The 16,759-nt window shown below is 39.5% G+C and overlaps 2 protein-coding genes across 2 annotated transcripts in view; both read right to left on the reverse strand.

Annotated features, from left to right (window-relative positions):
* LOC140940367 (uncharacterized) overlaps window positions 1–2,189 on the reverse strand; it is a 6,472-nt gene extending 4,283 nt beyond the window's left edge. The window contains exons 1-3 of the mRNA XM_073389318.1: window positions 2,115–2,189; window positions 1,980–2,016; window positions 1,203–1,385 (exon numbers count right to left, since the gene is read on the reverse strand). Of these exons, the coding sequence (XP_073245419.1) occupies window positions 1,203–1,385; window positions 1,980–2,016; window positions 2,115–2,155 (261 nt within the window). The 5' untranslated portion in view covers window positions 2,156–2,189. The remainder of the gene's footprint in view (window positions 1–1,202; window positions 1,386–1,979; window positions 2,017–2,114) is intronic.
* A 1,056-nt stretch (window positions 2,190–3,245) lies between these two features.
* On the reverse strand, window positions 3,246–5,517 carry LOC140940918 (uncharacterized). Its single transcript, XM_073389880.1, has 3 exons — window positions 5,379–5,517; window positions 4,703–4,760; window positions 3,246–4,101 (listed from the first exon to the last, which is right to left on the reverse strand). Exons 1-3 carry the CDS (start codon window positions 5,515–5,517, stop codon window positions 3,246–3,248), a joined length of 1,053 nt encoding a protein of 350 aa, XP_073245981.1.
* Window positions 5,518–16,759: the final 11,242 nt, after the last annotated feature.

The raw sequence follows: 16,759 nt of genomic DNA on the forward strand, positions 1-16,759 counted from the left end.
TTGATTTGACGTGACTTTGCCCAGGAATACCAAACTCTCATCCACGTATTTGTACTTCTTTTTGTTTTCTTGTTTTGTGCTTCTTTAATTGTTTCTTGGATTTGGTCAGTGGAAGTAAGTGGAAACCTGGACTCGTCTGGTGCCGGTAAGTTGTTTGTTGTTTCCGCCAGGACCGCTCGCTCGCTCTCTCGGTTTGTTGTATTTAAGACTTCAGGGACTGTATCGCTATTTTCTTTACTTCCAAGGCTTTCTAAATCAATTGTATTAAATAAGCTGTCAAAGTCTAAAGAAAAAATGTCTGAATAAAAGTCACTGGACCAGTTAGTTTCCTCCATTTTTCTTTTCCAGTTGAAGCTGGACAGCTTACCTGGTCACAATTTTTTCATTGATTTTGATTGGTTATCATGTGCCATGTAGTGAAATTTCATTGGCTAGTGGCATTTGCTACTTGATTTTCATTGGTTCTTTAACTGTCCGATTTGACCTGTCCGATTACAAGCTTCTAGTAATCGGACAGGTCAAATCGGACAGTTTTGGAGTTACATAGCAAAATTAAGCTATAAATATGGGCTGTTAAGAACCAATCATATTCAAGCATTTTGTTATTGACACAATTAATAATATAATCGTACTATAATTATTGATTGTGTCACAAAATTCGTCTGTTCAACTTCCATTTTAAAGTTCTCATTATTCAAAATACGATAAAAGTAAAATTTCTGCCAAATTTCACAAAATTTTAATGTGTAGATTTTGAGAAATCGTCTTCTGTGTTCCATTGCCTTTTTCTCTGCCATGTCTGTTTGTCTAATTTAAAACAAGCGCCGTCACGCGAGTTACTGCTGACCGCCCGCAAAACTGTGTCCAGCCACATTACGCCTGTAATGTTTGAAGTGAATACACAATGCCGGGTTCTTGATACGATAGGAAAACGATAGCAAACTTCTTATACACAAGAACAGGAGCCCCTAACGACAGGAAAAAATGTTCTCAGGTGTATCTACAAAAGGTCCGTGAAAACGCCGTGAGATAGGCTTAGTATGCGAGTTGCTTGCTCCGGATTATGAGCTCCTTAAATGAAACCACGAGATCAGAACATATGAATAAATGCAAGTCGTTACTTAGCAGAAGTATTATTATAATAGTCGGACTACTGAAGTAGTCGAAAACTTGCATATAATTTCAAAGATTATTAAGCATACCATTTTATACAAACACACAGCTCTCCTGCGAAATAACTGTTCGGAAACTGCGGGCACGTCGGCCATAAATAGAGGAACTGGATAGTTAAGTGCCATTAGATAAAGATGTGCAGCCTTTTCATAGTCGTGTGCTCGAAACCTTTCATCACCCTGCATTTTCAGCTGCGCCAGTAGTGGCGGCACCTGGAAAAAAAAAAAAAGAACTAGGATGTCTGTTAACTATAAAAAGGCTATTTCAGATCTGATAGCTCGATTGACATGATGTTTAGGGATTTATGCTTTCCTACGAACTGCTGAATCGATGTTACATACAGCTTCACAAACTGGTCTCTATAAACTGGTTAACTGCATTTAACTGCAGCTGGCTAGCCGGTACCTCCTTTATTTTAAAAGATCTTGGACCATGGTATGGTAAATTTTAGTACGTAGCTTTTGTGGTATTATAGCAAAACAAAATGCTAACTACCATCAAACTTCATGCAATCTTCCCAGCGAGCAAACAGAATGAACGAACGAACCCCCTTTCAAGTACAATTTGTTTTTGTTGCCAACCAAACTAAAACCGGATGTAATCACTGTGCCAAGACTTTGACTTGACTACAGAATAATACTTTTCTTCACCAAAGGCTTCACGAAAGTTTATTTTTAAGCTAAATTGGACTGACATTTTAGGTCTTTATCGTTATTTGTTTGCTCCAACACAAACCAAAGTAAATAAATAATTGGCTGAAAATTTTGCTAGAATTATGTGGACACTGTGCGAGTCTTAAACCGTACCGTGAAAGGAAGCATTAAAAATTCCTCCGTTTGATCACTGAAATTAAAAGAAAAGAGAGACATTTTAAGTAATGAAATTATGTATACAACTTCTCTCACATTCTAGTCGACATTTTGTCTGGACTCAAAGCTTACCTATCAACCTCATCCGTCAAAGGTTGGCCTCCTTCCGCCATGCTAAAATTCAAACAAAACACGAGGAGGGGAAAATCATATTAATTAGGACAAGTATAGTAATTGCAACAATCATATGTAACAACTAATGAATTAGTCTGTCGAATGAACATTGAAACTAGAAATGGGTATCTTACATTGACCCTAGCAAAACTAGGTTTTAATCGCGTTTTTTTTTTAGTTAAGCTGTGTCGGACGCGGTTAGGACCTTGATGGGTAACCAGCCACGAAAATCCTATCGTGAGGCCTAGACTACTAAATTATTCTTTCTTTTTTTGTGGGCGGCAAGAGGAACACGCAGCCTAATCTTGACTTGGTCACCGGCACTTTATTAACTGCATAGCGAGATTTTTCTCGATCTATCCACATTCTTGAGATTCCCATGTTCTTCCTACTGATATGCATGGTATGTGGCCGCAAAAGGCACTGGGGCCTGTTTCTCGAAACTCCCAGTAGCCTTTCGGCTCCGAAGAGCTATTTTGTGCTTGCTGTATTTACATTGAAGATCAAAAAGATTTTGACATTGATACAATGAAACTATAAGTTAACGAAGTATCAAGTGTCAGTCAACAAGTTTTGATTTTAAAATTTGCCTTAGAGCCCGAAAAGTTTCCGCTTTCCGGGCCTTTCGAGAAACGTGCCCCTGGTATTGGGTTTGAGGTCCATGTGATGTCACGGTAATCACGTGAATGCACATGCAAGTGATGCAACAATCACTTTATTAAATTCGATTCGCAAGCACACGTCATTCAGGCACACAAGTGCTGTACTAAATGGGAGACTTTTTGATTCGCCTTGCCTGCTTGGAATCTATTTACCCTGGTAAATAAGATTGTAGAGCCTGATCTAAGCTTAGTTCGGGACAGTTTTTCGGTAAGATACGAGTGTTAGCAAAGTCTAAAAATCGATGTAACTTTATTCAGGGTTTACTACAGTTCTTTTTTTTTTTTTACTGTTTAATAGTTTTATACGTTTCCAATCATGTTACGTCGCTTGTCATCCGAGCGAAAGCTTCAATCACCGAACCCGAACGCTGTTTTAGCTAATAGAAAAATTGGACGCTGTATTAGCTCATCATCATCATCATCATCATCATCGGTCGGCTGCAGAGCAGGCGACTACGAGGTTCCTCCAGCCACAACGATCCTGTGCCAAATCAGACAGCTTGCCCGGGCCAATCGTGTTGTCTGTGTCTCCCAAAAGGTGTTGAATGTATCTGAGAAACAGGGTTCGTTGCCTTCCTGGTTTTCTCTTCCCATGTGGTGGAATATATAGTGCGTACTCCTTGCATGGCTCATCATCAGGCATCCTGAGTACATGGCCCAGAAATCTCAGTTGGCGGGTTCTGACATTTTCTACTAGCGGGGCAGTCTGAGTTAAATCATAGATTTTAGCATTGGACACCCTATCAATTCTCTTGATGTTGAGCATAATTCTATAACATGAGGTACCAAAGGCATTGATCTCGCTTTCCATTGCTTTCGACAGGACCCACGACTCATAGCCATATAGAAGGACGGTGACACAGGTAGTATTAAATAGCTTGATCTTGGTGGAGATAGAGATGTTAGAGCATCTCCACAGACGTTCCAGGTTCCAAAAAGCTGTCCATGCAAGCCCCTTCCTTCTTTTGAGATCCCCACTACTAGATGCTATCATGGAGCCAAGGTATTTGAAGTCTAGTACATGGCTGATTGTACTACCATATACTTCTAGTGGAGGCTGTGGACAGCAGTTGATCGTTATATACTCAGTCTTGGGAGCACTGATGACAAGTCCAAGGTCAGCGGCAGCATTGGCAGTTCTGGTTAGCTGGGACTGAGCACGGGAGATGGAGGACTCAAGCAAGGCGATGTCATCTGCAAAGTCCAAGTCATTTAAAACTTTTGCAGGGTACCTACTTGATTTACGAGGGCAAGTCAGCACTCCAGAGTCACCATCTGTAGACCTTAAATATTAGCTAATAAAATAATAAGATGTATTTACCTTTGTTCTTGTGTCTTTATGAGTCGTTTTGGAAGGGATTTGAATCCGGTCAGAGACGGTTAACGTTGCTGGTTATCAAATGCGTTTGCTTGTCTGGCGCGTCGTAAATAAGACGCTCAAGTTTCGTCTCGCGTTTCGAAACCCGAGATCATCTCCTAAGGAGATCGAGAGTTATAATAGTTAACATGACAATATTAGAAACGCGAGACTAAACTTGAGCGTCTTATTTACGACGCGCCAGACAAGCAAACGCATTTGATAACCAGCAATGTTAACCGTCTCTGATCGGATTCAAATCCCTTCCAAAACGACTCATAAAGACACAGAAACAAAGGTAAATACATCTTATTATTTTATAAGCTAATACAGCGTAAATATATATTAGCTAAAACAGCGTTCGGGTTCCCTGTGCTTCAATAAGCCTTAAACTCCAGTGATAATTTAAGCTGTTTTCATTATCAACGGCATTTGTTCATTGGACACGAATTGAATATTCGATTGAATTTAAATACGATTTCGTGCAGTCATGACGGTAAACAGGCATTACTTGTGTCACGCATTACTGTTTTAATGTATCTTTGTCAGCGAATACAGCTGTCTCTCCTCGCTCCTCACTATTTGCTAAGCAAATATGAATGAAATCGTTGAATTAATTATGAGTCTTGTTTACTGTGTTGTTCAATCTAGTTTTATGATCGGCAGTAATATTTATTCAACATCCTTTTGCTGACACTGGAACTAAAAGGGCTTACGATATATGAAAGTGGTTTTCGTCAATCTTATCTTCGCCCGCATTCCCTAGCCAACGGCTACGGTTAGTTTTTTTTCCTTCTTATTCTTTCTGAATTGTCCTGATTTATTTCTAAAGGTGCATTCCAAAGCATATTTAGCATCAGTATTTGGCCGGATTAAAAAAAAAAAAGAACACGTCAGGTTCGCGGGCAGGCCCACCCTTAAAGAAGGTGAAACTAATCTGTGATTCATCGGCGGGGAAAGCGCCAAACTAAATGGCGGTTTGCGTCAGAATAACATGAATTGAAAGGCAAATTTCAGGGAAAGCAGGGTTTTGACGGTAAAAAACCGAACTGAAACGCCCCTCCAAATCCGACAAACATATCCCACGACGTCTACAGCAAACTCGTCTGCGAAGCGTGGCTCGTGATTGTTCTTTTATCTCGAGCGATTTTTACTCTAATTTTAAGCTAAGTGTCCAATTTTTTAATGTTCACAGTACAATACCTCTGTAGTCAAAATTTCTCTCCTGAACTATTTCTTGATCACCAAAACAGCCGCAAAAACAGTCAAAACCAAGTTTCTTGCTTGATGCCGTCCTTTCCCATGCTGACACTAACGTAACCGGAACCAGAAATATATACATAATTATAACCCACAAATAAATTTTCGCGCGATTTAATTAATTATTTAGGATCACATAGGAGCACTTTCCACGCGCTATGCAAATTTGGACAACGTTGTAAACTGTCGCTGCGCGAGGGCCTTCGGCCCTCTTTTCGCGAGGAATTAAATCAGAGAAGCTACAGCTTCAAATTTATGTATTAAGAGCAATGCTTAATAACTTGAAATAAATAGATACGTACTCAATACGCTTCACAAATCATATAATAGCAGTTTCACTAAGACTATACGTGCATATAAAACTGAAAATTTGATTTCATTAGCAAGTAGCATCTTTTTGTAGCTACTGCGCATGTGCGAGTAGCTACAATGCTATCGTTTTGATGGATAGAGTCGATCTTACGAGGGTTTTCGGAGACCTTCGGATCACGATCGATTTTCTTGCCGGTAGTAAATTTGATAAGCATTCAATTTCGATAGACTTTACCGGCTATAAAAGCACAAACAAACTTATTGTTTAGAGCTTTTCTTACTCTGAATCTGGTAGTACGTCTTTTTGTGTCAAATACATAAATACTAGAGTAACAAGGGCAGTCACCGACCACTTTCCGTAAAAGTGCGATCTCCTTCCGTAAAAATATCGACTGTGAAACGTTTCGCAACGTTGCATTTCTCCTCTTGTTCCCTACCGCGAATGGTGAATGCCCTACGTCTTGTCGACAAAAGGTAAGATTTGCCATGTTTTCTTGTTATTTTCTGCGTATTATTAGGCAAAGCATTCAAGTATTATGTCCAGTGTTTTCTCGTAAAGTGTTTTTCAGGGGTGTTGAAGGTTCAAACAAAGCTTGGACTTCAAAAACATCGCTGAGTGTGAGTCGCCAAGATTTTGTCGAACATGGCGGCGGAGTGATTTCTGCAGCCAAACGGCCCCAAATACTGCATGTACCGCTCGTGGCAACCAATGACCTTTTATCAGAATCGCCTAATTCCATCTTCGGAACTAGCTTTTTCCTTCGGGAAACGATGAATTCCCTCCCGGGAACCAATAAACTTGCCTTTACAAAGAGTGGTATGAGATTGTTTTTGTATCTCATTAAAAACAAACCGGACACCAGTTAAACAAGAGTTATATCTTGATGAGAAAACAATGCCTCATGTTTATGTTATTGTTAGCCGCATCTACGGCAGTTACACAAGGAGTTATATCTTGATGAGAAAACAATGCATCATGTTTATGTTATTGTTAGCCGCATCTACGGCAGATTATTTTTGTACCTCATGAACAGCAAATCGGACGCCACTTACACAAGGACTTATCTCTTGATGAGAAAACAATGCCTCATGTTTATGTTATTGTTAGCAGCATCTACGGCAGATTATTTTTGTACCTCATGAACAGCAAATCGGACGCCACTTACACAAGGACTTACCTCTTGATGAGAAAACAATGCCTCATGTTTATGTTATTGTTAGCCGCATCTGAGCGCGCTGAGAAAAATCCATTGAAAATAAAATTTCGAAAAGATATTGTGGAGTCGTACAAACCTATTGTTTGGGCCGAGCCCCAACCAATTTCCATGTTGCAGAATGTCAGTCATTTGTCGAATAACCACTGATTTTTACCTCACATGCTCCTTTGCGGCCTGGGTGTGTACACTTGAGCCGCGACAACCTTAGATGAAATAGCTGTATACAGCTAATTCAGAAAAGATTGTCGCTCTATGAGTACCTAAGCGTACACGCCCAAAATACCTAGTGGTATGGGCGCGTAGGCCTTACGACAACCTTTTCTAAAATAGCTCTACATACTAAACAGCACCATATTTACATACCAAGGCAAACAAGAACGCAGTAGCTACACGCACGCATTGCGAGCCTGTTTTTTAGTGTGAAGCAGATTAGCTGCTATGCAAAATTTTTGCTCATTTTTGATGAATCATGATAACCGTCACGAATATAGAGACAATCCATGCCCAGTTAAAACTCTAGTACTTTACAATAGTTAGTGTAGTTGGTGTAGATTGGTGTAGTTCCTGTAGTTTGGTGTACAATCAAACCCTCATTAAGCGGTCACCCACGGGGAATGGCTAAGTGACTGCTTATTACAGGTTGACCGCTTAATACAGGTATCATAAAATTCAACATCAGGGTTAGTGGGAATGGATTTTTATTTGATACTTGATTATCTTTTATTTTTAAATAAAAACACAAACAGAGGAGCTGGTTATGGTTTAGAAGTGCCTTGTGAATATCATTCTGAAGGGGACAATTTTTCGCGTAGTTGGTTAAAAGAGTAACTAGGTTTAAGATCAATTTGATGTTCAGTGCTGACTCAGGCTTTAGGCGGTTACGTATGCATGTGGAAAGAAGAAGCTTACTGAAAGGAGTGGCGGAATTTCAACAATTGTAAAGCTCCTTCTGAAGTAGCCTGTGAGCAAACTCTCCTATTTGGGCGAGTGAAGCGAGTCTCGCGAGAACGCGCGAGCGAGGGGCCGGCGAAAGAAGAGCTTGCAACCATCCCTTACAAATTTTCATTTGTACTTCGCCCAGACAAAGGGAAATACCATTGGCTGAAAAATGACGTTCCGGAAATCAAAGTTGATTGATAACAGGCTAAGCTGGCACCCGCTTCGTCTGTGTGTCAAATTTGGTTCTCAGGGGGATCAGATTGGTACCGAGATCTTGTTTCAGCCTTCAAAACAGACGTGCTCGTTTGATGTAATTCTCGTAAAGAGAATATTGCGAGCGGAGGATAAGTCGGATCGAGTTTGTAGTTCTTGTGGAAGGAAAATGAAAACTCTTCATCACTGAGTTGTATTTATAAATAAATAAATAATTCTACGCGTCCGCGGCTGTCTTAACTTACTTGACAGTCGGTTGTCACTTTTCTAATCTACGGCACGTTTGCGGTGACAGTTTTCACGCTTTGCGGAGTCCCGGGGTTTCCGGAGTGGAAATGAAAATTTATGAGAGATCGTTGCAAGCTCTCCTTTCCTCGGCCCCCTCGGTCGCGCGTTCTCACGAGGCTTACTTCGCTTACCCAAATAGGAGAGCTTGCTCGCAGGCTACTTCTGAAGGGGTGTTCCTCCCTGCAAAATCAATTGACTGTTGAATTATTCCGCAATCAAAGTCGATTCAAGAGATCGGCTGTCCCTTAGGATTGTAGCGAAAACGACGACCCCCGAAAACGAAGACCGAAGACCCGAAAACGAAGACCCGATAACGCAGACCGCCGAAAATTGCAAGTAAACACCCGAAAACGCAGACCCGAAAACGAAGACCCCCTTTTTTCGCTATTTTTCTTTTATTTTTTTCGGACTTCAATTCGCCGAAGATTTAACGCTACCATAATTTTTTGATTATTGCTTGTATCTGTTTAATGCGCGCCGACGTACTCTGTGTCGCCATGCAACGCTCCTCCCCAGGAGCGTTACGTGACGACATTTGAGCCGGCTGATGCGAGCTTGTGTTAGGGCGTTTCTAAAACGAAGACCTAAGACCTAAGACCCCTTGAACTAAAGCGAAGATCACTGAGGATTAAACTCTTACGAAAGCAAATAACGCCCGCTTCTGTTATTTGTTACGGCGATTTGGAAGTGTTGTGGAATTTCATCTGCGGTATTTAATTGAGATAATGAAGTCTATCACTCACTGTTTCTTCAAAAGGTGTTTTAAAGTGTCACTTTACAGGTTTCTTTGAACACATTTCGCGTGTTAAATCACTTTGGAAGTGTTTACGGTGATGATGACGTCAGTTTTGTCTAAATTTTAGTCTTTTACAATATATTTTTGAGAAAGATTTCGTGGCCTTGTGGTAACGCCATTTTAATCTTTGACAAAGTTTTGTTAATAAGATGAGAATGTTGCGATGCTTTTCTTTATTGAACATAAGTCCAGCTGAATTGATATTTTTGCTTCCTTTTTAAGGAAGGCTTTAATTATTTTATTTCAGCAGAAGCCCTTTTATCAAAAAAAGAAGAATGAATTGATTAAAAAAAAAAAAGAAAGAAGACGAAATTCAGTTTTCTCATTCGGCAAGGCAGAATAGTCGAAATTGTAACCTTACATTCACTTCTCGGTACCCTTCTCGCGATTACAAACCAAAGCTCACAGCCTGGACACCTTTTATTGAGAATTTTTTAATTAGAAGATAGTTTGACAGCCATAGTGTCATTTACAAACTTTAAAAATTCGGGTTCTTTAACTCACGCCGCGAAACCAAAATTTTGCTTCTTATTTGCGGACACTACTCTATAAGAACTCTGATGAAATAAATCAGTTCTATCTATTGACCAATACCATAGTGGTGGATATTCTCTCTTGGTTGTTCTTTGTTCGTTTGTTGTTAATTAAGAGCGACTTTCTGTAAATACCACGGATAGGTGTGCAAGATAGAAAAATCGAAATCCCCTAAACTTTGTCACAACAAAGCCCTTTGGAAACTATTTTAGAAAATACAAGACTCAGTTCGTTTGACTTAATATTTTCCAAAGTAATAATTTTTTTTAATTTTCACCTTCGAGAGGCCTTCAAACCACCGAAAAATGTGCTTGATACCCTCGCTTCTTGAATGGAAACGGAAACTAATACCATGACTTTTCTTATATAAAACAATTTTATAATCCTTCCTTTCTACCTAAACGTTGTTACAATTTGAAAAGATTTCAATCTGATTTTTTAATATTTTTTCAAAATTACCCTCTAAATCAGCATTATCGCGACCATCAATTTCGCCAATTTTCAACAGCGAAAATCCCTTCCTGGTACATGGCTTTCATTAGAAAAATGGTATTCCAGAGAAAGAGCAATGCTTCCCCTATCAATCTGTGAAATAAAATTCTGGGGCAATTCAAAATGCGAGTTTTTACAACTGCAAACATTTACGGTACTTGCGTGATTTACGACCTCTGAACTTGCAGTTGTGTTGATGAATACAAGCGAGAACTTCGACAGCACTTGAAACTCTGGCGCAAATTCGCCCCTTTTCCGCCAGTTTAAACACCAAAAACGATTTTAGATTTCACAGTGGTAAATTGTGAAAAGGAAAAGCAATTTTATTGTGCGAAAATGTGCTATGAACTTCTTGACTACAACACTTCCCTCACGTGCGTATTTGTTTACTTTTGCCGTTACATATAATTATGTACAAAACGGCTAATAGTGTCGGTAGCTATTCTTTCAAATGCTCTCATTTCTCATGAACCAAATCGTTACAGCTATAAAAAAGGAAAACATTTTAACCTACCTCACATTATTTGACAACAAACCCGAATCCTTTACTGCCTTTAGCGAAACGAGATTGCGTGACAAATTTCGTTTCGCCACAAAAAGTGAGCAGTTTGATAGAAAATGTTAAGTACGACTGAAACGCGCCGGTAAAAGCGCCCCTAATGACTCCGGCGGGAGGGGGTCGCTGGGTTGGGAGGGGAAACTCTGAAATTGAGTAAAGGGGACCTAACTCTAAGCATACCGCCTGCTTTTCAGTTGTGCGTTTCCCTTGGCAATAAATTTTGCCCACTGTTTCGAGCAACTCTTTAAAGGAGATTGCAAGCCGGTATACTTGGGCCCGGCAGGAACGCTCAACGGTGAAACCAAAGATCGTGCCTTCAAAAAACTTATTTTAACTTACTGAAAGCTGTTTTTTCTTGACTGATTTAACTTAGGAAAGAAGAAAAGGAACCTCATAATAAGCGTATGTATAAAACTATCAAGAAATCTCGAAATTCTGGATTTTGTAAGAGAACAAATACTTTCGAAAAATTTAGGAGAGAGTCCGTGGACTGAAAATAACTCGCTATCAATTATCCGAAGAAATCCGAATATCTCACTTTTCAACCCCACGTTAATACGCTTCATTTTTGAGGGGAGCCAACATTAGCAGCGCCACTGTTATTTTTTTGCGCCTGGGTATCTCACGTTATGCTTACGCGTATCCGCAAGTGTGTCTTACATCTTACGCTTACGTAAAGGTTATATACCTGGAACGATGGGGTATGTGATATATTCACCTGGTACCGCCCCGAGGCCTACGTGTGTAAGACTGTTCCTTTTCAGATTTTCAATAGCAATGCAAAAAACAATAGCTTTCAGTTAGTGCGAACGACCTTTCCCTCTTTTTTTTTTTAATTTCCTTTTTTCCCTTTTTTTTCTCAAAAAGCGCGGTTTTTTTTTTCAAGGTGCGAGGGGCGCGATCATTGGTTCCATCGCTCGAGCGTTCCAGACGGACGCAACTATACGGCTTGCTTTAAAGATTTGCTAAAAAATATAAGCGAAATATACCTCCAAGGCAGACTCACAGCTAAAGTGCAGACGGTATGCTTAGAGCTAGGTCCCCTTTGCTCCATTTTAAACAACCCCCCCCCCCCCCTCCCCCCACCCCTGCCAGATTCATTAGGGGCGCTAATACGGGCGCGGTTCAGTCGTACTTGCCATTTTCTGTCAAACTGCTCACTTATTTCTGGCTTGACATAAGCCTATATTTTTCCCAAACGTTGCTCAGAAATGCAAAACTTGCTCGAGGTTGCCAAAACTACAGAAAGCTTTGCTTTTAACACCAGAGGTGCTCTAAAATTATCCAGGTTTTCGAGCCCCGACCTGTCTGGTCTGAAATGTTCTGCGTTTCTTTGCCCCATCCCGAAACGGGATGACATTTCACACTACGAATTAGCGCTTTTTTCCTCCTCAACGTCATTTTTCTAAGGATACAAGTAAGGAATTGATAATCGTATTTCAAAATGTGTAAGCAGGCGTTTATGGACAGTAAGAGACTTTCAAAGGCCCACCTCTTCATAGTCTCTTGTGGAAAATATTTTGTTTAGTCTTACGTTTTCATAATCGCTCTAGCGGATAAGTCAGTGAAACTAAGGATTTTGATTATTTACATGTTTCGCTTTTATGGCTACAGAAGGTGCCGGGTGAGTTTCTTTTTCGGAATGGTATCTGTCTCCGCGGTATAACCTTGGTCTCAAAGTTCTTTGTCACGCAATCTCGTTTCGCTAAAGGCAGTAAACTGTAAAGGATTCGGGTTTGTTGTCAAATAATGTGAGGTAGGTTAAAATGTTTTCCTTTTTTATAGCTATAACGATTTGGTTCATGAGAAATGAGAGCATTTGAAAGAATAGCTACCGACACTATTAGCCGTTTTGTACATAATTATATGTAACGGCAAAAGTAAACAAATACGCACGTGAGGGAAGTGTTGTAGTCAAGAAGTTCCTAGCACATTTTCGCACAATAAAATTGCTTTTCCTTTTCACAATTTACCACTGTGAAATCTAAAATCGTTTTTGGTGTTTAAACTGGCGGAAAAGGGGCGAATTTGCGCCAGAGTTTCAAGTGCTGTCGAAGTTCTCGCTTGTATTCATCAACACAACTGCAAGTTCAGAGGTCGTAAATCACGCAAGTACCGTAAATGTTTGCAGTTGTAAAAACTCGCATTTTGAATTGCCCCAGAATTTTATTTCACAGATTGATAGGGGAAGCATTGCTCTTTCTCTGGAATACCATTTTTCTAATGAAAGCCATGTACCAGGAAGGGATTTTCGCTGTTGAAAATTGGCGAAATTGATGGTCGCGATAATGCTGATTTAGAGGGTAATTTTGAAAAAATATTAAAAAATCAGATTGAAATCTTTTCAAATTGTAACAACGTTTAGGTAGAAAGGAAGGATTATAAAATTGTTTTATATAAGAAAAGTCATGGTATTAGTTTCCGTTTCCATTCAAGAAGCGAGGGTATCAAGCACATTTTTCGGTGGTTTGAAGGCCTCTCGAAGGTGAAAATTAAAAAAAATTATTACTTTGGAAAATATTAAGTCAAACGAACTGAGTCTTGTATTTTCTAAAATAGTTTCCAAAGGGCTTTGTTGTGACAAAGTTTAGGGGATTTCGATTTTTCTATCTTGCACACCTATCCGTGGTATTTACAGAAAGTCGCTCTTAAAACCAGCATTTTAAGTAGATAAGCTGGTAAATTCTTTATAATCTTCAAACAAAAAGGAAATACCGTCTCCCAAACGGTGATGAACTACGGTTGTTGCAAAACAAAGAAAAGGGGAAATAAGAGAGGAGGGTCTTCATTTTCGGGTGTTTTGTTTCAAATCAGCATTTCGAGTCATTAAGAAAAAAGGGGGTATTCGTTTGTTGACATTCGCCTCAAATGATATTTCGACAAAACCGATCAAATACAAATAAGAAACTGGCTTTAGGCAACTGTCATCGGTAAACGGAACAGCAGGATGTGGCGGTTACACATACAGAGGAGACGAAATGATGCCATTTTTCGTGGATCTCCCAGCTCTTGAAAGATGAAAAGGATTGTCGTAACACGAGCTCCCGTCAGCCGGATCAAGACATTTATGTTCACATCAGCGTGCTTTTATCAGCAGGGAGGGGGATAAACATTCAATAAATCTTAAAAGGTTAAGAAAATGAATAAAGAAAATGACAAATAGCAATATAATTGTTAATTCTAAATCGTCGGCGAATTCGAGTCCGAATAAAATAAAATAAGAAAAAAAAATGGTGGGGGTGGGGGGGGGGGGGAGTCTTCGTTTTCGGGACTTAGGTCTTCGTTCCTCGTTTTCGGGGGTCTCTTCTTTTTCGCTGCAACTTGTCTCTCAGTGAGTTTCTGGTGCTTGATTCAGTTGATTTCTTATGTTTTCTTCAAATAATAGGTAGTCTTCATTAGAGAGAAAACAAGGTCTCACTCGTACCTTAAACTAAACAATGGTTGTACTATCTATTGTCCTGAATATCCACAATGAATTCCTATCAAGAAAAGCGGGTCCAATTCGAAAACAATAGGTATTGTTTTCTGTTGTAAAATTGGCCATATTTGGTCATTTTTGAAATGACTTAAAGAATGGTGTCTTTACACAGGCAAAATTCCGATGACTACTTGAAACTTCGGCGAGTGTTAAGTGCTTTTTTTTAAGTGCTGAACGAATTCCTCGGGGGGAAGATAAGGGTTACATTTGCCTCAAAGCGAAACTCACGTAGGGGGAGAGGGCCAAAAATACTGTCGTCACCCTATCGGTTCGGTTACTCAGTGACAAAGGTTGTTTAAGGCGCTTTGCGAATATTGTTTAGGCTGCATTCAAATATTTTTTACAAATTCAGCTTTCAAATCTAGCGCTCCATTGATTGAGTTGAATAACTAATAGACGCACTCAGTGGGTTATTGAGTTCAAAGTGGTAAACTCAGCATTCAAAACTAGCGCTTTGTCGATTCACTTGAATAAATTCGCACCCGGCCACCCGGAGAAAAAATGTTTCATTTCAGACTCCTATAAAGTGTTTCATAGAAAAGAGCGGGACATATTGTTATCGCCTTTGATTTCGCTTCTCACGGCTTCCTTGCTTTTCACAGCATTATCAAAAAAAGCATTTAAATGCTGTGCTTCAGTTGTCTGACAAAGAGAATGAATAAAAAGTCTCACATCCCATCCAATTATTGAACTAAAGCGTGCCCTATTCGTGCCTTGTTTTATCCGCGCCTGTGCACGTTCTAATCCTCTTCAGCGTAAAGGCGTTTTCGTCATGAAAACTTTGCTTAACTTTGGAATTGTTTTATAACTTTTCTAGGAATATTTATCTTTTCGCGTGCTTACTGGCAATGGGATATTAAAGGCCAAACAAAAACAATAGACAAAGTCACACATCCTGTTCAACTCTAAATTCAGCTTCCAACTCTCGCGCTTCATTGATTCATTTGAATAATTAATAGTGGGTTATTATTAAAGTTCAAAGTGGTAGACTAAACATTCAAAACTTGGCCGTCATGCCATTAGTACTGATATGAATAAGTCGCCGTTCTTATCGGGTCGTCTTCAACTGCACCGTCGTGTTCAACTTAATTTTGCCGAGCAACTAGATAGAGAGACAATATTCTATTCAGTGCTATTCACATTGTGATTTGTGGGTGTATTCTTCAACCCTGAAAAACAGTTTTATGAATCGGGAACGCACGCAACTCCAGATTTTGTTTCGACTTTTAAATTCATTTTCAGTGTTCTCTTATTTCACGGCTCCGTTCACATTACGCGGATTTTTGGCCAAATCCGTAAAGATTCACACGGTACACGGTTTGCTTCATAACAGATTTTTGGTTTCTGTTTAAATCGCGGGTTAGTTGACCGTATCGTACTTTAGATCGTCTGGCCCACTTATTTTGTTTAACGTCAGTACCGCTAGCCATCATCCGATTGACTCGATAAGCTGTCTCCTGTGTCCTTAGATCGATTAATTTCCGCTAGACTTTGGTCTCAACTTCTTCACACTGGATAAGTTTTCCCGTACATAGCGTTTGTCATTTTCTGTTAAGAAACAATTGTCTTTTCAAGGCGAAATCACTCTAATCCTGTTCAAGCCTGTGGTTTTACAACAAAATTAAACATTGGCAAGATTTATCTTTATGCCATATCACTCGCTAGCTCTATCATTTCTCTTCATTTTCAATGCCCTCAAATGTAATTCTGTTCAGATATATCTAGATAGACTGACACAGCTACCGCTACAAAAACATTTAGCATCATCAACAGTTTACTGGCACGTCAACATAATTATTTCAAAAACTGTATATTTTATAAGCTATATATCCTGATGCCACTTTAATGACATATGTGAAGATGCCAGCCTGTATGTTGTTATATATGTCGTCAAATGTTTGAAGCTTTTCTTACCTCTGTTACTTCTTATTTAAAGAGACAAAGATACAACAGGCCATTTAAAATAGTTGTTATTTCATCTATTATTATCACCTCACTGGTTACCTCGTGACGCGAAGAGATGTTTTCTTTTTCACTCGATCCACGGTCGCAGACACACGATACGAATTACGTGTTTTTTTCTTTACAATGCAGCATTAACAATGACCCTGCTTTCACTTACTACCTTTGCGATAATGTCTTTCCCCAATTTTTCCTAAATAACACAACATTTCCGCTTCCCAGAAAAAAAATAATGATTTCCGGTTTACTTTCTCAGAAACCGACAGAGACGTCACACGTAAATGTGTCCATACATGCAAAATATCGGTAACAAAGCAGTCATATCTGTCTTCTTTTGCACGTGATATTAGCATACGGATGCACAAGTCATTTGTTAGGGGTTTGATTCTGAACCTGTCTTCTACAAATTGGTGACGAGCAAAATTTCGACAGAGGGTCCAAAGCCGGGCTTATAAAAACAATTGATCGCTCCGCAATTGAATGCTCCAACACCAGCAGGACCACCAAACTGTTTACGAATTGAAACTATGATTG

Source organism: Porites lutea, chromosome 6 (assembly GCF_958299795.1).
Source record: "Porites lutea chromosome 6, jaPorLute2.1, whole genome shotgun sequence".
Lineage (NCBI taxonomy): Eukaryota > Metazoa > Cnidaria > Anthozoa > Scleractinia > Poritidae > Porites > Porites lutea.